The sequence below is a fragment of the Vanacampus margaritifer genome, chromosome 9, assembly GCF_051991255.1.
Source record: "Vanacampus margaritifer isolate UIUO_Vmar chromosome 9, RoL_Vmar_1.0, whole genome shotgun sequence".
Classification (NCBI taxonomy): domain Eukaryota; kingdom Metazoa; phylum Chordata; class Actinopteri; order Syngnathiformes; family Syngnathidae; genus Vanacampus; species Vanacampus margaritifer.
The window spans coordinates 22,007,111-22,031,384 of record NC_135440.1 but is presented as its reverse complement, the minus strand read 5'-3'; the positions used below and the strand labels follow the sequence as shown (position 1 = coordinate 22,031,384).

General features: G+C 41.1%; 2 protein-coding genes across 3 annotated transcripts; both read right to left on the bottom strand.

The window, feature by feature from the left end:
* Window positions 1-546: 546 nt before the first annotated feature.
* Window positions 547-16,552, bottom strand: LOC144057435 (beta-1,4-galactosyltransferase 3). Of its 2 annotated transcripts, none has more exons than XM_077574995.1 (7): window positions 16,402-16,552; window positions 7,446-8,433; window positions 4,723-4,958; window positions 4,008-4,195; window positions 3,560-3,682; window positions 3,335-3,439; window positions 547-2,812 (listed from the first exon to the last, which is right to left on the bottom strand). In XM_077574995.1, exons 2-7 carry the CDS (start codon window positions 7,714-7,716, stop codon window positions 2,593-2,595), a joined length of 1,143 nt encoding a protein of 380 aa, XP_077431121.1. In that variant the 5' UTR covers window positions 7,717-8,433; window positions 16,402-16,552; the 3' UTR covers window positions 547-2,592. The 2 variants fall into 2 exon arrangements, with proteins under 2 accessions (XP_077431121.1, XP_077431120.1); XM_077574994.1 differs by lacking the exon at window positions 16,402-16,552 and adding an exon at window positions 14,810-15,063.
* Window positions 16,553-17,264: 712 nt separating this feature from the next.
* Window positions 17,265-24,267, bottom strand: psmc4 (proteasome 26S subunit, ATPase 4). The gene is made up of 11 exons (XM_077576554.1): window positions 24,189-24,267; window positions 23,135-23,233; window positions 21,953-22,139; window positions 21,365-21,511; window positions 20,390-20,499; window positions 19,897-19,990; window positions 19,317-19,484; window positions 19,132-19,208; window positions 18,850-19,018; window positions 17,702-17,757; window positions 17,265-17,609 (listed from the first exon to the last, which is right to left on the bottom strand). The coding sequence occupies exons 1-11, from the start codon at window positions 24,219-24,221 to the stop codon at window positions 17,496-17,498; spliced, it is 1,254 nt and encodes a 417-aa protein (XP_077432680.1). The 5' UTR covers window positions 24,222-24,267; the 3' UTR covers window positions 17,265-17,495.
* Between the last annotated feature and the right edge of the window lie 7 nt (window positions 24,268-24,274).

Below are 24,274 nucleotides of genomic sequence, written 5' to 3'. Positions count from 1 at the left end.
TTCAATTAGCAGCAGGGCGCAGTGAATGAGAGCTTTAACAAATTGCTTGGAATTAAAAAGTAAATAAACAAAGGATGCTACTTCATCTAGCGTCTTAACATCCCTAAATGTTTGTGCAGCAACAATATTTAAAGCCTCTCCGTTTGTGGGGCTAAATATCTCACCAGGTCATCATTCATGGCGCTTTCCATGCAAGAGTTAATTAATATTATTTTTTTAGTTAATTTGTTTTGACTGTAACACTATTCTGTATTATATAATGTATGACTGGTAGTCACTTTTTTCTTTTTAATGACAAGGCGGCAGAGGACTTCGAAACTAGTAAAGGTAAACAAACCCTTTTTGTCTTTAAAAAGAAAAACTGTGACTTAATGATGACAAGATGAACATTTTTAGCCAACGTATGACTGGATTTTGTAACACTTTTTGTGTCTTTTGTGCAAAAAGTGATATAAAATGTGTTTGGCAGTTGCGTCACATGCCCCACCCACCCCCAGACAACAAAATCGAATTGCAAACACAATCAGATACATCACACGCCACAAGTTTAAGCTAACTCATCTGAATAAAAGATTTATTACAGAATTTAAGGCCACTCGAGAGCGCTGAACACACATCAGCAGAACGAGCTAGCAGTACCCCGAGTCCAGTACTAACCTGCAACATCGCACACACACAAAAAAAAAAAAAGCAACATAAAAACATTTCAACAAAAACATCAGGACACTTTTTACAGTGCACTGACCTGCTAACGTGCACAGTGGCTTCATTATTTTTGCCAAGGCCAAAAATCAATCAATTACGATTGATTCATCGATTTATGATCGAAAGTCGTTTGAGCATTTTTCCATTATCTTTGGTAACCATCCTAAGGTCCATGTACTCGGAAGCTCTTTGTCCTTACTCCTCGGACAAAAGCACACTAGTAGAACTAGTACATAGAACTCAAGGATATTGGCGGTGGGAGCGTTGTGTAGTAGTAGCAAGCCAAAAGTAGAATCAGTGGTGAAAAAAAAAAAAAAAAGTTCTACTAGTGTACTGAATTGTTCTACTAGACATTGAGCGTACATTGACCTTCAGCTGGATATGAAGAAAATGGAATAAATGCACAAAGAGCTTTCCATACTAGCTGGTATACGAGCTGGTTTGCGGCCATATTCTCTTTGGTCGGCGGCTTCCTGAGACGCTGATTACAACATTGTGGATTAAGATTATGATGATCTTGTATAAACACACTTAGTCTATGTTTGATGTGTATGCTTGGTGGAGGTAAAGGCAAAGCGCATGTGTTAACTTGGATATTTACTGCATGAAAGGAAGGAGAAGATGTACTGTTAGTTGTGGCCAGATGCAACTGTTTTTTTTCTTTCCCTAGCAGAAAATCAAAAATGTTTTATATACATTTTCTTTGCATTTCAGAAAACGAAAGATTTTGTTTTTGCATGTCGAGTTGTTTTTTTTAAAAGAGAAGCAGGGCTTTTTTTTTTTTTAAGTAAAACAAAAAAAGTGAAAAAATATGCTTCAAAAGCAAAACTAAATGATTCATATTCAGACCTAATTTTAAGTGATTTTTTTATGTGTTGAAAGGGTATCACAAGAGAAATGAATAATTTCTTTACCTCTTGTGCAACTTTTTAATTATTGATGGAAAATGATTTAACTTTTTTCCACATTCCTTTCAGGGAGCAAAACTGGTGTAATAAAACAAAAATAATTAGTATTAGACATATTGATGAAAAATAGGTGTATATTTTTTTTTATAGATTTAAAAAATATATATATTGTAATGCATGGACGGATTATAGTTTTTAATCATAAATTGAAGCTTCTTTTAGAGATAAAAAAAAAATAGTGATTGATGACGAAAGACTATTTTTAAGCTTTATTTTGAATGAATATAGCTTTTCCTCTTTTATTCTATACATTTTTGAATTTTTTTTCATTCTATTATTACTGGATACTAATTCAATTTGTCTTCACTGGTTGCATTAAATACATTTATAAAATTATTTTTTACTATACTCACTAAATGAAAAAAAAAAAAGTTATGGATGAAACTTGTGATCATTCTTAATCCGTTTTTTATTTTTTATTATTCGATTCTAAAGGATTCCTCTCCCCGGCTGTATTAATTTGACAAGCAATTTTCTGCAACCTTTGGCCGCCATCTTGTGTCAAACCCTTTTAACACACAAAAAAGTTCAAAGCTAAGGCTTGTGGGCTCAGTTGTTAATCATTGTTAAACGTGAAATGTCAAACGACTGCAAAACATGTGCCTTGATATGCTTGTGAAGTATTGATTATCTGGAAAACGTGTAAACTAGGCTTGTATCCTTTGACTGTAGCAGCATCACATGCTAAAAAAAAAAGGCGCATCGATAGTGGAAGATAGAATTGAAAAAATATTGGAAGGCATCCGGAGGTTTGAGCAGCGAGCACGCGGCGGCGCCGTTGATAAACTCACAGAGTCCAACACGACATGAGGCTGATAATAATAATTTTTCAAAATATACAGGATATATACGTGCTAAGTCTGCAAAGTCGTACGAATAAGGCCCCCCCCCCCACCCCCCCAAAAAATGGGACGACGGTCTATTTGTCAGTTTTGAGAGTGGCAGTCTTGGCGGAGACCTTGGCGGAAGCCTTGGCGGAGGCCGGGATGGTGGGCATTGGGCGCAGCCCGGCCTCGGTGCCAATGTTGACGGTGATGTTGGTGTAGAGCGTTAAGTACTCCCTCGACAGAACCTGGTACTCGGCCGTGTTCATACCGTCCTGCTTCCACGTTTGACGAGTCTTGGCCAGCATGTTGAACCTGCACACAAATGCAAAAAAATTACCATACATTCAAATCAAAGCTCATTTTCAATAAATAACGGTTCAGGAGAATATTAAATGGATATTCAATATATGTTCATTTAATACAAACACCTACTGTAGAATCATAAACAAATTAAACAAGGAATTAAAAATAAAATATAACATATACATATATATACAATGGTAAAAAAAAGTTGCCATGTAATTAGTAATCTAAATTAAATAAAAACTAGATAATTAAAATGCACACAAAAATTCATAAATAAAAAAATTATTATACTTAAGTATAAATATGAAAATACAATAAAAAATATGAATTAAATAAAAATAAATAACTCAAAAATGTAAACAAAGAAATCAATTAAAAAAACAAATAGTACTGAATATTACTAAATTTGATTTTCAAAAACTAAATAAATGTATTAAATTAAAAGTAGAATACTGGGGGGGGTCAAAAGAAAAAGGCTTCAAACAAGGGCCTCAAATGAATTCCTCATGGTCTTTCAATTTGGCATACCTCTTTGGGTTGACATCATTGCCCTTGTCCAGCTTGTGTTTGATCATCTTGTAGCGGCCCACCTTCAGGGACGGACGCGTGATGAACATTCCCGCCAGAGACACTCTGGGAAAGACGAGAACATGCGGCATAGCTCGGAATGTGAATCGACGACGAAAGCGGTTCATGACGGTCCGGTTACTAAAATATCCGGCTGACGTTTGTTACATCACCGAGGGCCCTTACCTGATGCCGATGTCGTCGTCCTCGCCGCCCCAGCCCCAGTAGTTGTTGGGAAAGCCGTTCATTTTCAGGTAGTGGTCAGGCGTGATAGCCGACACTCCTCCAAAGTACATCGCATATGGAAGCCTGCGGGGCGAGCACCGCACAAAACGTGACCATCTGATATCGAAGCAAGGGTAACAATATCGCTGCAAAAATTATTGGAAAATTGTTCTAAATTGTTAACGTGGATAAGAAAAAGGTCGGGGCCAAACATGGACCCTTGAGGCACACCAATTGTCACAAACTGCTTCCTGGTACACCCGAAACCATTCAAGCAATTTACCATCAATACAATAAGCAGCAGAATATGAGGAACACTATTAAATGCTTCACGAATACGCAAGTCAAACATTTCAACACATGTAACCACCATCACAAGCGACATTGATGTCGAACGGAGGCGACGCACTTGTAGCCAAACTTGTCCATGGCAATGGCGGCGTGTTTGGGGTTGGCGTCGCACACGTATGTGTTGCGGTCATCCTCGGGGATAAGGTCGACATCGTGGAAGAACAGGCAGTCCCACTGCTCCTCGCGCATGGCCTCGTGGAAGCCGACGTTCATCAGCTTGGCCCGGTTGAATGTGTAGTTGCCCGCCTGCACAGCAGACACAAATGCGTTGAAGAAAAAGATAAAACACCTCCATTTTACATTAGGTCTTCTGTAAGCACTTAGTGACAGGTGTAGCGGTTTAAAAGTGGTATATGAATAAAGATAACTTCTTCGCAATAAAAAAAATAAAATAAAAAATACAGGTACAGAGTCGAAGGTCAAAGACCATAAAGTCACCAAACTATCAACTATGGTTTAAAGTCAATTATACAGCTGCTGTATTTTGGGAATTTATGCCCAAAAGGAAGAGCGTAGATGACAAACAAAATGGGGCCTGAGAACAGAACCCTGGGGAACACCAGAGGAAAGACGTTTTTTGATGGAGGAAATGGAGTACAGCCACAGATAGGATCAGTTTATTTAGCTTGTGAGTGTAATTTCTGGTCCATACATTGTCCCTCCACAGATGTGTGTGTGTGTGTGTGTGGGACCAGAATTGACCATGTATTGTATTCTCTGGCGACCATATTCTCCATCTCACGTGCAACCGCCATATAAAATGGATGACTGACCTGGTGAATGACATAGATGGCGTAGTTGAGCTGCTGACGCTGCAGGAACGGGTGCAGGTAGTAGAGCAGGAACCGGAGGTGGTGCTCGCGGTGGCGGTGCGGGATAATTACGACCGTGCGGTGGCGCGCCTCGCAGTTGGGCGGCCGGTACCGCCCGCCGGGTTCCACCAGCGGATTCTTACGCTGCACCTCGGCCAGCGTGAGACCCGACGGGAAGCTGACGTGGATCGGCCCAACTGAAACGAGATGTAACAATTAAGTGGATGGATCAAAAGATCAACATTGACATCGTGTATAAAGACAGACATGAACACAGATTGAGCTAAATAAATTTGTCAACAGTGAAAGAAGAGCACCACACATCACAACATCTAAGTTGTTAAAGAACTTTTAAAACAGCTAATTAATACAACAGAAACAACTGTTTCTAGATTTTCCATCAGTAATGTGTGTGCTGTATTATTTACAACTTGTGACAAGCAATTCTGAAACATCCCAGGAAACATCTCGCCCCCCGCTAGCTAATCTAGTTTGATGACAAGCATCAAATCACTTTCAAGAATTTTTTGGGGAAGGAATTTTAATTATTAGAGCCCCCCCCCCCCCCTACCCAATTCCAATCTCACTTCAACCGAAAGTTGGCTTCTGAGAAGTTTCCTCTGGGCGACGCCTACTTCCAGGTAATCAAGGTAGTTTGTGTTTTGTGTGACATTGCAGCACAAAAGGAAATACATGTTCAGAGTACAATATTTTGCAAAGAGCAAACATGAACAAGGACCAGGATGTCAAAGGTTGTGTGTGACTAGTGTGTGGCATGGCGTTAACGTTGAACACGCAGGAACTCAAACAAAAGGAGATCTGAATCACATCCTCTTTAAAAGAAGCACAAGTGTTTTTTCCCCTTGCAGTCTTAGTCGCATTTCTACTGAAAAGAAACATGAATCTGTTCAAAGCAGGTTTTCTTCTGATTTTCGGTTTTCACAGTTTGATGATTAAAGGAAATGATTTTTGTAACAAGTTCAACTCTCTTGCCTGCCATCTTGACTGACTTGTTAAAGTTGGAGTACAAGAAAATAAAGATCCTTTAACATGAACATGCCCAGAAATTAGAGAGTCCTTATGACGTTAAGTGTCTACAAAAAAAATAAATAAATCAAAACAACAAATATTAACTCTTTGACTGCCAGACGTTTTCAGAAACGGGATGTCGCCAGTGCCAGCCGATTTGAGCATTTTGACTGATCTTTCAAGGTCCACAGAAAATTATGTGTTTGGACTATGGAAACACACATACTACCAAATGAAAGATTGGACTCTCATCTTTCATCAGAAAAAAAAGTTTGTTTCTACCTTATTCCGTTTTTCAGTAATCAACAATAGAAAATGGTTAGTTTCACCTCTGTTTTGAAACAAACGTCTTTTAACGTCTTTGGCACTCCTCCATAGGATTTTACTAAACGTTATTTAACGTTTTTGGCAGTCAAAGAGTTAAGCAAAGATGTGTTTCCGTAAGAGGTATTAATTTGTGGAATAATTTTGGTACCGACCTGAAAAAGATGTAGGTCACTTGCTGAGTTAAAAAGAAAGAAAGAAGAAGTTTAAAAGCAAAGTTCAAGAAAATTATTTATTTATTATTATCCGTCAACAAATGATGGTTCATGCTTTTTAGCTAGTGGGTACACACCCACTTCACAATGTATCAAATTTCATAAGGCCTTCTTGCGCTAACTTTGCTCGCCAAGGGAACCTCACCCTGTCAACTAATGTTAAGATGGGGGAAGGGAACCCTACTGTGGTATTGAATCTGGCAACAAGGTATTTTTGCACTCATTTTTGAATAGACTAAAGGGACTTTTCCACCGCCGTAACTTTTGGAGTACTTTACAATTTACTTTGCGAGTTTTTCCAGCAACAATTTCCGGGGTAATTAAATTCCCCAGGGTGCATCCGAGTACTCTCTCAGCAGCAGGGTCTTGCTGAGCCAGGCTGGGACTTTGAGGGGGCGGGCTGCACTGACCAAGGCTGTTTGGTTGGTCCAATTTGGGTGTGTGTTGTTTTTACACCGGCTGGGCTCAAACTCACACATCATCAAACTCATTTGAATTAATTACCGAGAACTCCCAAGACGCTGTGGAAACACAAATGATCAATTTCCCGCAGAACTCAAAAGATCCTAAGGCAGTGTTTCTCAACCGCGGTCCCCGAGTACCCCTATCTATCAAGCCTGTTTTCCATGTCTCCCACAAGCAACACAGGTGTTTCAATTGATCAGCAAGCTCCGTATGAAGCCTGATAACGATCTTCAGCTGTGTTGGCTGGGGAGACATGAAAAAGGGGCTGGATAGAGGTGCTCGAGGACCGGGGTTGAGAAACAGTGGACTAAGGTACAAAATTTGGCAACAAGATAATCTTGCGCTAATTTTGCCAGACTAGAAAACCACACTGATTCAGCGAGTTATAATTGGTATTTTTTGGAGGAAGAGAGAAAAAAACAACCTCGGTGTACCATATTTGATGACATTTTTTTTTGGGGGGGGGGGGGGGGTAACTTTGCCATCCTTGAAAACTTCACTCAGTTGACTTAAAATCATCTGGATGTTAAGATGTAAAAACATTTGCTACCAAGGTGCCAAATTTGATAAGTAATTTGCGCTAACGTCAACCTGGAAGTGGAAGTGTCCAGTGTGAGGCAGTTTGAGTCAAAACAAATCTTTGCCACTCACCCAAGAGAGGCGACGTCTTGGGACAGTAATAGACATCTCCATTGTTCTCCGCCTTGGACAGGTGGGAGAGGTTAGCGTACACGTCGCCGAGGGGCACGTCGGCGGCCGTGTGGTTCCGAGGCGGCGCGGCGCTGTTGTTCGACTTGCGGAAGATGCGGATGAAGTAGGTGACCCTCTTTTGGTAGCCCTCCCGGGAGAGCAGCGCCATGACCACCAGCTGGATGCCCAGAAACATAAACAGGTAACGCCATTTGGACTGCAGCGTGACCATGGTGGTGCGGAAGCGAGGAGACGTGCCAAAGTCTGCGGCCTGTCAAGTGTTCGAGGGGTGGTTTGGAGAAGAAAGTGGGAGGATTGTCAGCTACTTGTTGGTCAAGTTACAATCTAACCTGATGTAAAGTCAAAGAGTAGAAAAATATTCTAACACAAAGTAAAAAGGCACTTTTGGTGGGCTTTCTCTCCGGGAGACCACCAACCAGACTAATAGCAAAGATATTCCAAAGAAGGAGGAAAAAAAAATAATCATTCCTCCATTGTTCACTGCATTCCTTGCTGCGGGTTAAGTATGTTCCAAATATTTCAAAAATTGACTTTTGTTCCAATTTGTGAGTGGCAAAAGGGGGCGATGACAGTGCCACATGGTGTGCTGTTCACCCCCTGCTGAACTCCATTTTCCTTCCGCAGGTCCGACTGAGGTCTTCCTGCCTTCAGCGAACGTCACGTCGCCTCCCGAGCGCCCTCGTGTCACCGTCTGAGCGACTCTACAGCAGTCGCCATGACAAACAAGAGCATATGCAGGCGCAACACTTTTGGAGGATTACAAGGCCGCCGCCCACCTCACACGGGGTGGGTGGGGTGCGGTTGGACAGGAGTTTCTATGAGATATGAGATATCCCCTCTTCTATTGTTCCATAGTGACAGACTGCAGCGGGGGGGAAACAACCGGCCCTACTGGGTAGGCAGGAAGTGGGTCACTCACTGCCACGAGCTGTAAAACAGAAGAAAAAAAAAAAAGACAGGGAGGATCAGTTACAATTTGGATTTAATGATTTCATAAAATAATCACAATCCTATGCGATTATTTTTTCTAGATCTGCTATAGCTAATACGTGAATGTGTATTGTCAGATTTATTACACCAAAGTTTTGGTCATTTACATTATTACATTACATTATTAGGCCCGTGGGCTGAAGTTTGGACACCTTTAGGTGAAACTGTTGAAGTCAGCAGGCGTTCCATCCTGTAGAAGAATAGTTCCCCCCGCTCACTATACAATGTGCAATTGTGCAGAGAGCCAACAAATGGATTGTGTTTGTTTACACGGGGGCTGAACAGCACAGTCAGCCGGATAGGCCTGACTCGTGGCAACCGGTACAGATGCTCGCCCCTCCGATGCTCGCCAGTTAGCGGCTCGGGCCTAGAGGAAGCCTTTGTTGCCGTTGCCAACGAGTCAATTAGCGCTGGTTAAAAGAAGGCAGCCTCATGCAAATAATCCTAATCCTGTTCAATCTCGTCAAACGCTGCAGAGGAAAAGGTGGGCGGAACCCTACGTGTTGTTTCACGCAAGATTCAGCCGGCAAAATGTCAGTGTTTTTTAAACACAGAACCAGATGAATTCAGATGCTTTTATTCTACCAAAAGGTAAATGTGACCAGATGGAAGATTGAACCAATCTGGCCCTGCGCTCACAACAAAGCTATAAATTAGGGCTTCAAAAGATGTAATTCCGCAAGAAGAAAGAATTGTGCTCAAGTATTCAACAGAATGCTTTAGAAGTCAGACGAGGGGGAAGAGAAGCCAGTCACACTGTGTTCTTTTGGCTTCATTGTCCTTCCTGCACACCTCTTTCCACTTTCCCTTCTACTGAATCAAAACAAAAGCACCAGCATGACTTCCAACAAACGCTATGCCCTCGCCTCTCGTGTTAAATTTCCTTGCGCACGGCACGCTCTGAAGTCACGACACAAGGCGGCTAAGCAAGCATTTTCTCCGTGCCCACGGGTCATTAATATTATATGCGGTAAATGTATGTCTGCATGCATACTTTCACACATGACTGGACGCGAGAGGGGCACTTGTGTTAAATATAGATCGTCATCGAGGGACAAGAGCTCAGGGGTCAGCGCCACTATTCACATATCAAAAGGGATGACATAACGCACAGTGCTCACTCTGGAGAGAACAGACCAATAAAGGGGGGGGGGGTGGGTTACGGGTCCGGGGTCTCGAGGGATTCTTTAATTAAGTGAACGCGAGGGTCCACGGGCCTAAAAGGCGGTCCTCGAGTGCAAGATATTGCCGTTTTGAATGGAAAGAAACTTGAAAATATAAAACTTTGTTCTCCCAAAATACAGTATGTGACAACATCCTTGTAAAATTGTACGATTAAACTTAAAATTCAAGGGCTTTAAGTATGGGAGAAAAAAAATCTCTGGAAAACAACACTTTTTTTCCCTCATATCTGTACCTTGAAAATGTGCAATTTTGATCTGATCTATCTCAAGTATTTTACAAATACAAAATATTAGACTTTTATTAGATTCGAGCCTCAAAATATACGACTTGTCGGGAAAAAAATAATTCTCTTAACTCTTTGACTGCCAGACGTTTTCAGAAACGGGATGTCGCCAGTGCCAGCCGATTTAAGCATTTTGTTTCTACCTTATTCCGTTTTTCAGTAATCAACAATAGAAAATGGTTAGTTTCGCCGAAATGCTCTGTTTTGAAACAAAAAACGGAGAAAACAAGCTTTTTGTGAAACGATGTTATTTCATGCACTCTAGTGAATTGTACACTTCTTTTTGTCCATGAATGATGCCACAAACACCTAAATAGTGCTTTACTTCTGTAATACACTTACCACCAACAATGAAAAGGTGTTTTTAGATTGCAAAATACGTTTATTTCCATTCAACAGTGTAACAATTTGACAAAACAATTTCGCAAACTATTTACAAATGTGTGCAACTGTGGTACTATTTACAATTATGTGGATGTTTCAAATACAGTTTTTCTTTTTGTAACACTCCCCTGTGTGCAAGGAGACGGAGCAGGATTTGCACAACAGATTCGTTTCACTGCGATTGCCCCTTTCGCGTGCAGACGTTACACTTTCTTGACGGCCTTTTTTTCCGGGGAATAGCTGAGTAGCAGACTGTACCCACTCCTCCGATGAATATGCATTGGACTCGGGGCACTCTTCGTCGTCCGCCTGAGCGTGCTCGGTTGTGCTCCGTGTTTTCCGGTGTTAGCATCGCTAGCCGGTGAGGCTTTATGACGTAGTCATAGCCGCCGCGTCAACGCTTCCAACTTCGGCGTCAACCTCGGAGCCACCATCATCATCATCGTCATCACTGTGCTCTTTAGCATTGGTCGATGAGCTGCTTCCTCAGCCATCTAGCTCCGCCTCACGTCTTCTACTGCCGCGTCAACGCTTCCAACCTCGGAGTCACCATCATCATCATCATCATCGATGATGATCATCGTCGTCATCAATGTGCTCTTTAGCACTGGTCGATGCTTTTCATCTTTGAAAAAAATGCTCAAGCGTGAGCTGCTTGCAACCGGTCGCCATTTTCGCTTCCCATCCCCAGCCATTGTACCCTCTAGCTCCACCTCACGTCTTCTACTGACGCCTACCCAATCTTGTCAAAAGAGAGTCATCGGTGCCATCTAGGGGCCAAAAATAGTCATTAGGCTAACTAGATCTGCTTGGAACTTTCACCACAGCTGGCCAAGGCTTTCCTCCACCCGTTTCCCCAAAAAAATAAAATAAAATTGGAGAACGTCTTTTAACTCTTTCACTGCCACTGACGTTTAAAGACGTCAAGTAAAAACCTACGCTTCACTGCCAATGACGTCAAAAGACGTCATCCAATGATTTTTTTTTTTTTTTTTGAAACGGGTAGAGGAAACCCTCCCGCATGTCTGGTCAAAGTTTCAAGTCTGTCTGTTGTGCCTAAGGACTATTTTTGGCCCCTAGAGGGCAGCGATGACTCTCTTTTGACAAGATCGGGTGGGCGTCAGTAGAGGCGGAGCTAGAGCGTCGAGCAGGAGATGAGAATGGAAGACAAAGGAAAAATGGCGGCCGGTCGCGAGGAGCTCACACCCGAGACGTTTTTTTCAAAGACCAAAAGCATCGCTGAAAAAGCACATTGTTGACGATGATCATCATAGATGATGAAGATGAGGGTGACTCCGTGGTTGGAAAGCATTGACGCGGCAGTAGAAGACGTTAGATGGAGCGAGATGGAGGAGGGAACGGGCAATGGCGAGCGTTTGCAAGCAGCTCTACACTTACAAGACGAAAGGCATCGACCAACGCTAAAATAGTGCATTGATGACGACGGTGATCATACTCGATGATGATGAAGGTGAATCCGAGCTTGACGGCGAAATTGGAACCGCTGACGCGGCGGCTATTACGGTGTCGTAACGCGGAGCGCAACCGAGCACGCACAGGCGGACGTTCGATCGGACGACGGAGAGTGCCCCGAGTCCAATGCATATTCATCGGAGGAAGTGTGTACAGTCTGCTACTTGCTTTTTATTCCCCGGAAAAAAAGGCCGTCAAGAAAGTGTAACGTTTGCACGCAAAACGGACCAATGTGAAAGTGAAAGTAAACTGTGTGCGAGTCCTGGCGTCTCCTTGTACGCAGGAGAGCGTTACAAAAGGAAAAACTGTATTTGAAACATCCACATAATTGTAAGTAGTACCACAGTTGCACACATTTGGAAATAGTTTGCGAAATTGTTTTGTCAAATTGTTACACTGTTGAATGGAAATAAACGTATTTTGCAATCAAAAAACACTTTTTCATTGTTGGTGAAAGCGTTTTACAGAAGTAAAGCACTATTTAGGTGTTTGTGGCATCATTCATGGACAAAAAGAAGTGTACAATTCACTAGAGTGCATGAAATAACATCGTTTCACAAAAAGCTCTTTTTCTCCGTTTTTTGTTTCAAAAGAGAGCATTTCGGTGAAAGTAACCATTTTCTATTGTTGATTACTGAAGAACGGAATAAGGTAGAAACAAACTTTTTTTTTCTGATGAAAGCTGAGAGTCCAATCTTTCATTTGGTAGTATGTGTGTTTCCATAGTCCAAACACAACATTTTCTGTGGACCTTGAAAGATCACTCAAAATGCTTAAATCGGCTGGCAGTGGGGACAACCCGTTTCTGAAAACGTCTGGCAGTGAAAGAGTTAACGTCCTTGGCGGCCCTCCGTAGGTTTTTACTAAACTTCATTTAACGTTTTTGGCAGTAAAAGAGTTAAGATGTGTATGTTTGTAAGGTTAAAATCACATTGTAAAAGTAGCAGTATAACATTTCCCAAGAAAAAGTTTTGTATTTTTTTAAAAGTTGTAATACTAATATCTAAAATATAGAACTTTATTCTACAAAGTTACTATTTAATCTTGAAAATATACAAGTTGAATTTTTGTTTAATTACAATAAAAATAAAGTTTTTCCCCCAATACACAACACAAAATAAACTAGTCTTATAACACTATGAAGTTAATGTAAAAAAAAAAAAATGCACGTTTTCCTCTAAAATACACGACTTTTATTAAAAATATTACTGTACTCTCGCAATACATAGTACTACATTCATCTTAAAAATATACAACTTTCTAAGGAAGAAATTTTTCTCACAAATGTTTTCCTCTCAAATAAACACTGACTCACTACTTTTTTCTCTCAAAAATACAACTTTCTTGAAAAAGTACTAGAACTTTACTTTAAAAAAAAAAGTGACCCACATTGGAAATATGTGACTTGTTGAGCTAATATACAACATAATTTTTTTGGGGGAAATCTAAAATTATGCCTAATCTTGCAGTGCAATTCCAAATGTGCCCTTTTCAGTGTGGCTCTTTGTGCCATTTTGAAGCAACAGTTAATCTGGAAGTAATGTTGCGCAAACAATTCTTACACAACAGCAGTCCCTCCCCTCCCCCAATTTGAATATCAGAAGAACATTGGACAAATACAGAAATCCTAAAGGATACAATAGAGTGAAAGGCAAATTCACATTCAGAGTGCGTGCGAGTGAAAAAAAACATGCAAACACGAGCCGGGGGTGGTGAGGCGGGATGGCAGAACAAACGCGTGCCAGCATCCCCGCCATGGAGACCCATCCTGAGCCCGGCCCATTCATTATGGCCGCAGCTGGCACACCGCGGTCTCTGGAGGAGTCCCATCCGCCGGGACGGAACGCTAAAAGAACAAGAACTGCAGCGGCTTGTGCAGTTAAGGACAACAACCGTAGAGATGACACATGACTCCAGGGGGAGGGGGGACCACGACAACTCAAAGCACACACAGACCAATCCAAACCAACTAACCATATAAGAAAAAGCAGCAGACGACAATTTACCAGTTGAAAATGACGAGTTTCGCAAGAGTTAAATTGAAGAATGTCAATGTGTTACTCGTGTTCCTGCCAGGCAGACAATCACAAATATGCCTTTTCTGCTCAAAAGTATGTAGACTTTCCGAAAAATAAGACACTATTTTCAAAAATCTACAATTATTCTTGTATTCGACCTTTGCCCTAAAAAAATATACGTCTTGAAAATATACAACTTTTTTCATCATAGTTTTTTGACTCATAAAAAACTAATTGGGAAAATATGTTACTTTTGTCAAGAACATTAATTATATTGTTTTTTGGAAACACATTTTCTCGATATTCATTCATTCCTTTTTTAGGTGTTTTCAGCAAAAATGGCAGGACTTTACTTTAGACAAAGTATGACATCAGCAATGGAAAATTTACACTCTTGCCAATACAAATTAATCATTTTCATAAGAAAAGAAAAAAAAGCACATATATTTTTACACACTTCCTGGTATGTGGACGTCGTTCGTGACCTCAAGATCTTCTAGTGCTAAAAAAGCCATTGAGTGCAATGATAGTGCTAAAGTAGCCATTGAGTGTAATGAGCACCAACAACCATTTTTAAACCACCAGTGTCCAACCCCTGCTTAAAAACTACTTCTCGCCAACTTACTACGTTTAACAAACCCTCCCGACATGATTTTTATTCATCCGTCCAAACACTACAATATAACGAGAAAAAGTTTGGCTGCCGTCCATTTCAAGCTAATAATAATACACGTGCCTGGGTTTTTAAAAAGGGGGGAGGCATGTAAATTTGAGGGAAAACATGAGAGTATGGAAAATAAAAAAAGCTGTAACTAAACAGAAACACGACCGCCCGCCCCTCGGTGCTCCAGCTGCGGTAAACCATCCAAGGCGCGACAAGCTGTAGCGGAGTTAGCATTTAGCTCAGCTAAGCTAAACTAGCAGCTGCTTCTCACCGCCGCCTAGCGTCACTTCTCACTTTAAATGCTTACCTCGGCGGTAGTCGACGGGCTCCGGAAAAGAGTCCATGGATGACAGACGCTGGATATTCCCTTGGAAAACAAGCTCGCTCCGTGCCGGTGATATGTTTTAGAAGTTGAAACAGACAGAGCGAGTGAGCGCCGTGCGCGCAGCCGCCAGAGTCACAACTAACCAGGCTGAATAATGTTGATGAGGGACGCCTGGTTTGTTCCTCCTCCCCTTTTTATCACACATTGGATGTAAGTATTTATGGAAGCGTATTGCATTCACTTGAAAAAAAAAAAAAAGTCCTGTTTTTCTGACTATTTTTTTGGTTGAGCGTTGTTTTTTTGAATATTTTTTCCCCTGTTTTTTTTTTAAATATTTTTTTTCTGTTTTTTAAAATATTTTTTTCCCTCTGTTTTTCTGAATATTTTTTTTTCTGTTTTTTAAAATATTTTTTTCCCCTCTGTTTTTCTGAATAATTTTTTTTCAGCCTGTTTTTCTGAATATTTTTTTGGACAAATTATTTTTTTCAGTTTTACTGAAAAAAATACTCAGAAAAACAGAAAGAAAAAAAATACTCAAAAAAACAAAGCAACCCAAAAAATTAGTCAGAAAAACAAGAAAGAAAAAAAAATACTCCAAAAAACAAAGCAAACCAAAACAATTAGTCAGAAAAACAAGAAAGAAAAAAAAATACTCAAAAAAACAAAGCAACCCAAAAAAATTAGTCAGAAAAACAGGAGTTATTTTTTTTTCCCCAAGTGAATGCAATACGCTTCCGTACGTTGTGGAGTCATTAAGTATGTATCCCTTTTGTACAAGTGAACAGGAAGTGTATAGTTAAATGAAATTAACTGTATATAGCTGTTTGAGAATGGAAAATAAATCAGCAGTAAAGTTAAAATGGCCAAAAAGTTGGCTTGACATTCGATGTCTGACATTCACTCCTACAGTCTACAAATCACCATAAATAATTTATATATATTTTTATTCACTACTTACTACACCTCCAATATTTATCATATCTCTCATTTTGGACAATTTGGGAACATTTAAGGGATAAAAATGACCAATGTTCCAAAATATTCACCAAAAATCAACAAAACACATTTTCTCCTTCTGGTTCCTGTAGTAGCAAGAAATGGTAAGCAACTAACTACCGCAGCTCCAATATTGATCATATCTTTCATTATGATTGGTATTGAACAACCCTAATCCTGACCATGCGCCATGACGTGCATGTATTCTGTAAATTTAACTGACTCGCTTTCATTTGTTATAGGCGATTTAATAATTCCATGTTTCAATAATAAGAATAATAGTTGTCATTTGGTTTTTCTTTTTTTTAAGACAAAAAAAAGATTCTGCCTCTGAATTTTGTACATTTATTTGCTCGCAACCTCCAACCTGAGTGACTGAAAATGAATGAATGCTTTAACATGATACTAGTCCTATTCTTATTCGAACTGTTAATCTTATTATTGAAACATGGAAATATTGTATGTTGCCTGTAAAAAATGAAAGCGAGTCGGTTTAATTTAAAGAATGAATGCACGTCATGGCGCATGTTCAGGATTAGGACTCTCATCTTTCATCACAACAAAAAGTTTGTTTCTACCTTATTCCGTTCTTCAGTAATCAACAAGATGTGTGCAACTGTGGTACTAGACGTTACACTTTCTTGACGGCCTTTTTTTCCGGGGAATAGCAAGTAGCAGACTGTACCCACTCCTCCGATGAATATGCATTGGACTCGGGGTACTCTTCGTCGTCCGATTGAACGTGTGAACCTTTATGACGTCGTCATAGCCGCCGCGTCAGCGCTTCCAACTTCGGCGTCAACCTCGGAGTCACCATCATCATCATCATCATCAATGTGCTCTTTAGCGTTGGTCGATGCTTTTCGTCTTTGAAAAAAACTGCTCGAGCGTGAGCTGCTTGCAACCGGTCGCCATGTTCTCTTCCCTTCCCCAGCCATTGTCCCCTCTAGCTTCGCCTCACGTCTTCTACTGACGCCTACCCAATCTTGTCAAAAGAGTCATTGCTGCCATCTAGGGGCCAAAAATAGTCATTAGGCTAACGAGATCTGCTTGAAACTTTCACCAGTGGCCAAGGCTTTCCTCCACCCGTTTCCCCCCCCAAAATAATTGGAGAACGTCTTTTAACGTCCTTGGCGGCCCTCCGTAGGTTTTTACTAAACGTCATTTAACGTTTTTGGCAGTAAGAGTTAAAATGTGCCATATAAAAATTTATCAACACTGTACAGTATTAACAACCCTAACCCATGTATCCAAATGTGGGGTGGAGTTCTTGCCTTTGACATATTCAAATTATTTGTTTTGTTTTTATATCTTAAAAATAAATAAATGAAAATGATTACCAGTGTTACAATAAACAACCACTATATTTTAAAAAGCAAACAATGAGTAGTTGCAAAAACAAACAAACTTGAGTCCAAATCAAATCAAAACAGAAAAAATGTTCACATTTTATGGAAAACATCTTTAATGGGGATTTTTTAAGTCATATACTTGTATATAGATGCAACCTGACTATTGGTAAAGACTTGACTTTTTTTTCCGGAACCAGAAGTGTCTGTACAAAAAACAACAACCAAACAAACAAAAAAAACAACACACTTTGTTCATCCCAAGTGAACAAAAATGTAAATGACACATGGCAGCTACAGACACAAACGTTTTTCCACCCTCTCTACTTGTAGAACTCGTGCTCCTGCTCGTCCTTTTTGATTACCGTCTTGTAGGCCTTTTCAAAGTCTTTGGCCAGGACGATGTAGCGGTTCTCGCGAACGGCCAACATGCCGGCCTTAAGATGGGGAACAAAGAAATCAACGTTGGTATTGAGTGTGCATCCGAGTTGATATTTACCAACGTTGATCAGGTTTCTCGCACACTCACCTCCTGGCAGATGGAGTTGATGTCGGCTCCAGAGATCTTGTCTGGTCGGGCCACGTCTGTAAAAACGGGTTAAGGGTGGCTGGCAATCTAGTTGCTTAACAAGGTGTCACTACTAGGGCCCGACCGATATGCATTTTTTTTGGGCCAATGCCGATTTTTGGCAGAAAAAATACAGATTACCAATTAATCGCGCGATTATTTAAAAAAAATAAAAATACTGTAATGCATAAAATTATCCCCCCGTCCCATTCCTAACTTTTGCTTTTGTTTTGAATGACAAGTCAATAGTATGACCTTATCAACAAATTTCATGAAGTGTACAAGGTTATTGTATGGATTTATGTGTCAATAATAAAAACAGAATAACCAGAATAACATACGCTACATACTTGCTAGTTGCTAATGCTACGTAGACAAAATCGTGCATTCAGGGTGCTTTCACATCGTCGGAAAATTCGGTTTTCCTAGATGATAACAGTTGTTAGAAGGGCAATAATCTGCCGATTCTAAATCGGCGGCCGATTAATCGGTTGGGCCTTAGTCACCACCGCTTTGATACAATTCACAGACCCATGTTTTCTTACAACTGACAATCTCGTGCTTACATCACAAATGTTGATCAAAACGTCAACACTCACGAGATTTGCTTGATTTTTTTAGACTTCGTTTTCCCCAATAATCTTGAACCCCCTATAAATAATTGTCAGTTTTAAAGTGGAAGTCAACCTTAAACATTTCTTGACAATAATATCTTATATGTGACCTCACTAGTCTAAACATGACACTGATTAATAGGACATTTTTGGAATATGAGTTACGAAGCAAAATCCAGCTGTTTTTATCCATCTCAGGGGGCGGCCATTTTGCCACTTGCTGTCAACTGAAGATGACATCAATGTTACTCAGGCAAAAAACAATCAGAGCTCACCTGTTTTTCGAAGCTGCACTGTGATTGGTTGTTACCTGAGACCTAAGCAACATTGATGTCATCTTCAGTTGACAACAAGTGGCAAAATGGCCGCCCCCCGAGATGGATAAAAACAGCAGATTTTGCTGCTTAACTCATATTCCACTAACGCAATATTACCCAGAATACCATATATTTTGCAAGGAACAACAAGCGCATGAACAAGACAAAAAAGGGATACAGTCCTCGAGGTCCACTTCCTCGGAGAGGTTCATTTTGCTTGTGATGGTGGAGAAGATGAGACGCTTCTGCCGGCGGTCGGGCAGCGGGAACTCGATCTTTCGGTCCAGGCGGCCGGGACGCAGCAGGGCCGGGTCCAGCGTATCAGCTCTGTTGGTGGCCATGATCACCTGGCATAGTCAAAGTACAAAACCACAGAGACGGTGCAGCCATGGGGGAATTGGTTAAAAGCTTCCTCAGACGGTGTGCGTGTGTGGGGGGTGGGGGGGGGGGGTTGGCTCACCTTGACGTTGACGTTCTGGTCGAAACCATCCATCTGATTAAGCAGCTCCAACAAAATTCTCTGCACTTCGCGGTCAGCTGTAGAGGGGGGGGAAAAAAAGAAAATTTGTGAGGGTTTCTCTTCTGGAACCTGTGGGCTGTTCGGTACCGGACGACAACACCTGATTGACATTGGTGCCGTCATACCTCCGGTCTGGGCGTCAAATCGCTTGGTGGCGATGGCGTCTATCTCGTCGATGAAGATGATGGCGGGCGCGTTCTCCTTGGCCAGGCGGAAGACGTCGCGCACCATGCGGGGGCCCTCGCCCAGGTACTTCTGCACAAACTCTGAGCCCACCACGCGGATGAACGCCGCTGCGGGGGGAGGCCAAAGCACAGGATTAACGCACTGACTAAAATTAAACGCAGCATTTAATAAACTTGTGCTGTTTGCACAGAAGACGAGTTATTGCACAAACTGTGTGCATACATAAAGATGCAGCATGAAACAACACTGACATGGCACTTGGTGTAAAAAGTTCTAGAACCATTGCTTCAGGGCAGGGGTGCTCAAGTTAGGTCCTCGAGAACCCCTATCCAGCCTGTTTTCCATGTTTCGCTCCATCTAATCATCAGCTAATCAGCAAGCTTTGCAGAAGCCTGATAACGATCCTGATCAGAAATCAGGTGTGTTAGTGGAGAGAAACATGGAAAACAGGCTGGACCCAACTTGAGCACACCTGCTTTCAGGGGTTTGTTTTAATGATGGCATCATGTGTGTACACACCTGTGGTATGGTGTGCCACGGCTTTGGCCAACATGGTCTTGCCGCATCCTGGAGGTCCGTACATGAGGACTCCTCTGGGTGGGTCAATACCAATCTGGGGGGGTTGAGAGAGAGAGAGAGAGAAAGAGAGAGAGAATGGTTGGTTTCTTTATGTTGTAGTCCGATATCAGACTGGTGTGGTGTGTGTGTTCTTGTTTTTGTTACATAGTGGGGCCAACATGTGGGCTCCACCCGTCCAGGTGGGGCCATTTTGCTGGGCCCCACAAGTTTAGACCTCTTTTTGAGGGTCAAGACTTGGTGTTAGAGTTTAGGTTTGAATTGGGTTATGGTTGAGGTTAGGGGAAAGAATAGCGGTAGGCAATCATTTTTGATGGTTGGGTTTAGGGGAAGGGGCTAGGAAATGCATTGTGTCAATGAGATGGCCCCACAAAAATAGTAAAACAAGCCTGTGTGTGTGTGTGTGTGTGTGTGTGTGTGTGTGTGTGTGTGTGACCTGCTTATAGAGTTCAAAATGCGTGAGTGGAAGCTCCACCGCCTCCCTGACTTCTTGCTTTTGGATGTCCATGCCTCCGATGTCAGCATACATTACGTCAGGTTTCTGGTCTATAGGCACAAATACAGCAAAAAGGACAAATTAGCCATTACTTTAAGCCTAGTGGCTGGTTTTATTATGGTAGGTTACTACTTCCTGTTAGAGATGATGGCTTAAAACCATGTGACTTATTTTATTTTGGTAGGGTTTTACTTGCTGTTAGCGATCACTTGCCGCCACATGGCTGATTTAATTTGAAAGGTTTCTACTTATTGTTAGAGACGACAACTTGATAATGCTAAGCTAATTTTGTTTTGGAAGGTTTCTAAATCCCATCAGAAAATGTCTGTCGCTGTTTTCATATGGAAAGGTCTAGAATCCCTGTTGCTGTGTGGCTGATTTTATTTTGGTAGGTTATTATTTCCAGTTGGAGAATTGGTAGCACAATTTATTTTGTTATGTTTCCACTTCCTGTGAGATTATCGCTAATAGCTATGCGGACAATTTATTTTGGAAGTACCTACTGCCCGCACGAGAGGCTTTTTTATAACCGCACATAAAGCTTAATTTTGGTAGGTCTCCACTTCCTGTTGGGGATGATTGCATTGACAGCACAGCTGATATTATTTTTGTCAGGTTTCGACAACTTGTTGGAGATCACTTGTAGCCATGAGGCTAGTTTTAATTTGTCAGGATTACACTTCTTGTTGGCGTTGATCGCAATGCTGCTGGTTTTAATTTTTTGGAAGTTTCTTTTTACCTCTTGTTTATGCTCCTACCCCTGCAGAATGGTAGCCAAATCCAAAGTTGACCAACAAAAAAAAAAGCATCGACTTGAATATTTGGTGAAAGGTATTATGCGTTTGCGTCCCATCTGGATGTTTTCGTCCTTCAAGGTACACACACCATTCACACGGATGGTCGTATTTCCAATACCTGAGGTGAGCATCATGATGCTGCTGTCGGCTTCGGGGGGCAGCACGTCCACGAGGGCGTTGCTGTGTTTGTGCAGCGCCACCGAGGCGTTGGGTTTCAGCAACTCGCGGTCGATGGTGCTCAGGATGCGCACGTAATAGTTGGACCCTGAGAGAGGGAAGGGGATTGGAGGGCGACAGGGACAAGATATGAGCGAAAGACCACCCGACACGATGATGGGGGAAAGAACTAATTACGCATTTAAAATATGGCTGCTATTATAAATCATTTAAATGTACGCCTGCTGTAGGTGTCTCTCAAAAGCTGCTTGTTATGATCAATAATTCATATATAGAATGTTTTTAAAAGTGTGGTGACTTCATTTATTTTTAACACACATCTTGTTTAAGAATCAAAATGTATATAAACACTTGACATAAAAGAGTTGTTTTTTTTTTTTTAAACCAGTGGGCTTCTTATCAATTTCTCTGCCTGAGTTTGAGCCAGCAGGAACCCTTTGAAGGGGTTAAATATGCAGAGTGTGCTTTGTGTTTTATTTTTTATTTTTTAATTCCATCCCTATTCAGAGATTGCTTCTTTGCGTTGTACCTGTCGTGGAGCCAACGATGGCCGTGTTCTGGTCGACGGCCTCCAGGAACTGTCCGATGACGAGCGGGATGCTCTGTATCCTCTTCACCTCCTCCTGCGCGTGGAGGAACTCCTTCTTCAGGTTCTTCTGCTCATCCTTGATGTACTCCTCTTGCACCTCCAGGAACTCCAGCTCCTGCTGCAGCTTCTGCAAGATTCTCACAATTTTCCTGGATGTTAAATACACCAGTGATTCAAAAATGTATTTCTACAAAGAAATATTGCACAACATTTAAGATGTTGTTAGATTCTTCAGGCTGGATTCACACTGCATGGTTCAAAGTGACACAATTTCGATTTGTTGCTCGCTAGTGGCACAGTTGAAATATGACAACTGGCAGTGTTAAAAAAACAACAACCCCGAAATCAAATATCTTTGACTGAAATGCCTTCTAATACAAACTTTTTTTGGGGGGTCCCTTAATGCTTAAAATAACAAATATATGAATCACAATACTTTGTCCTTTAGTATTTAACTTTACAAGAGAAAAATATGTAAAATTCTGTAGATTTTTTTTGGGGGGGCGAAGTGTGTGTCTACATTGTGTGTAAAAAAAAGCAGATTTTTGACTAATTTAAATAAAGAACTAATATCAGACAATTAAATTATAGTGTGGATATTATATAAAAAGCCTTATAATTGCATACAGTGCAGTGTTTCCCACAGATTTTAAATCGATTTGGGTGGGTGTAATGGGGGGGGGGGTACTTATTTCTGCTATTTGCGTGTCCTCTATAACCACATGATCCATAAGTGAGTGACGGCGAACTAATGTTACATGTGGCCAGTTTACTTGGGTGGCCCGCCCAAGTATTAACATGGTGGGGAAACACTGCAGTGGCAGTGGAACAATTTGGAAGTCAACCTAATTTAACTCAATAAAGAAAGAATGGGGCCACGCCAACACTATGAAATATTTAATATTTGTAAGATCTATGTATTGTTGTTTGCTGCTGTGTTGTCATGGCCTGGTGTTGATGCTTTTAGAGTTCTTTACATGCAATTGAGCTTCTTTGCTTATGTTTCCTCACTGTAATAACAGCTGTATGGGATACGTGTCACTAGTACATGAAACTACGGGGGGAAAAAAAATCTGAATTGGACACTTATAAATCCAGCCTAAGATTGATGGCTTATCTGACCTTGTATCTGCTGTAAAGGTCCTCCAGGTCCTCTGGTTCTGGTGCCAGGAAGGACAGACTGGTCTGCGGTCGAGAGTTCAAGATCGCCGGCATTTCCTCCTGTCAATGGAAGACCACAAAGGGGTACAAATAAACACTTTTTTCCCCATGCATTTTCTTTCCATTAATTTGCTTGTCCTCATTTGGGTCAAGGGTGAGCTGGAAGCCCATCCCGTCTGACTTTGGGTGAGAGGCAAGGTAAACCCTGGACTGAACATGCCGAACATTTCAAATGTTCATTTATTAATGATCCTGTTTACATTAGTTTTGAAAAAAGGGACTTTTTTTCCCCCCAAGAGGAAGCACTTATTTTCCCATCGTCTGTCAAGAGTAAGAATAAAATATATATTTTATCTTGTGAGGGTTGATACAAATAAATACTGGTGGGAAAATGTTTGTTTGGTATGATAAGAAATAAAACAAATACCAGAAGGTAAACAAAGTCCAAATATTGATTTGAATAATGACAATGTCATTGGTATTTTCTGAAATGGGAGTATACAGCAATAGAAAGAAACTAAGGTTATAAGATCCAGCTCTGACAAGTACTTCTTAAAACAAACTATAGCATAAATCGATGTTAACATTTATGTCCACGTTAATAAGCTTGAAGGGGCGAACAGTGGTTTAGTTAGCAACGGCTAGCTGATAGCAGGCTCCATTTGACAACGTGGAAAATGAACAAATTCTCTTTTTCTGACGCATCAACCAACTAATATACTTTGGCCTTGGTCATTCGCAAATTGTGCACATTGTGTTTGTGTACATATATTTACGCAGAATAGTCTATTAGCACCAGGCTAACGCTAGCGGCTAATTTGCGTGACATAGCGATTGCCCAGAATGAATTGGCAGCTTTACGTTTCGGGCATTGTTAACAGGCTATGGCGGCAATAAAGACAGTTTAGAAAACATAAACTGACATCTACTATTAAACGCTTTGGCGTGTGTAATAAAGCCACATATACTTGATTAATGTAAGCACAAAACATGAAACAAAGTGGAGAATTCATACCGGACTCTTTTCAACAGTCATAGTATCGTCCATGTTGGATTTCGCCAGCGGATTAGCGTAGTGACGTAATACGTCGACGTAAACGA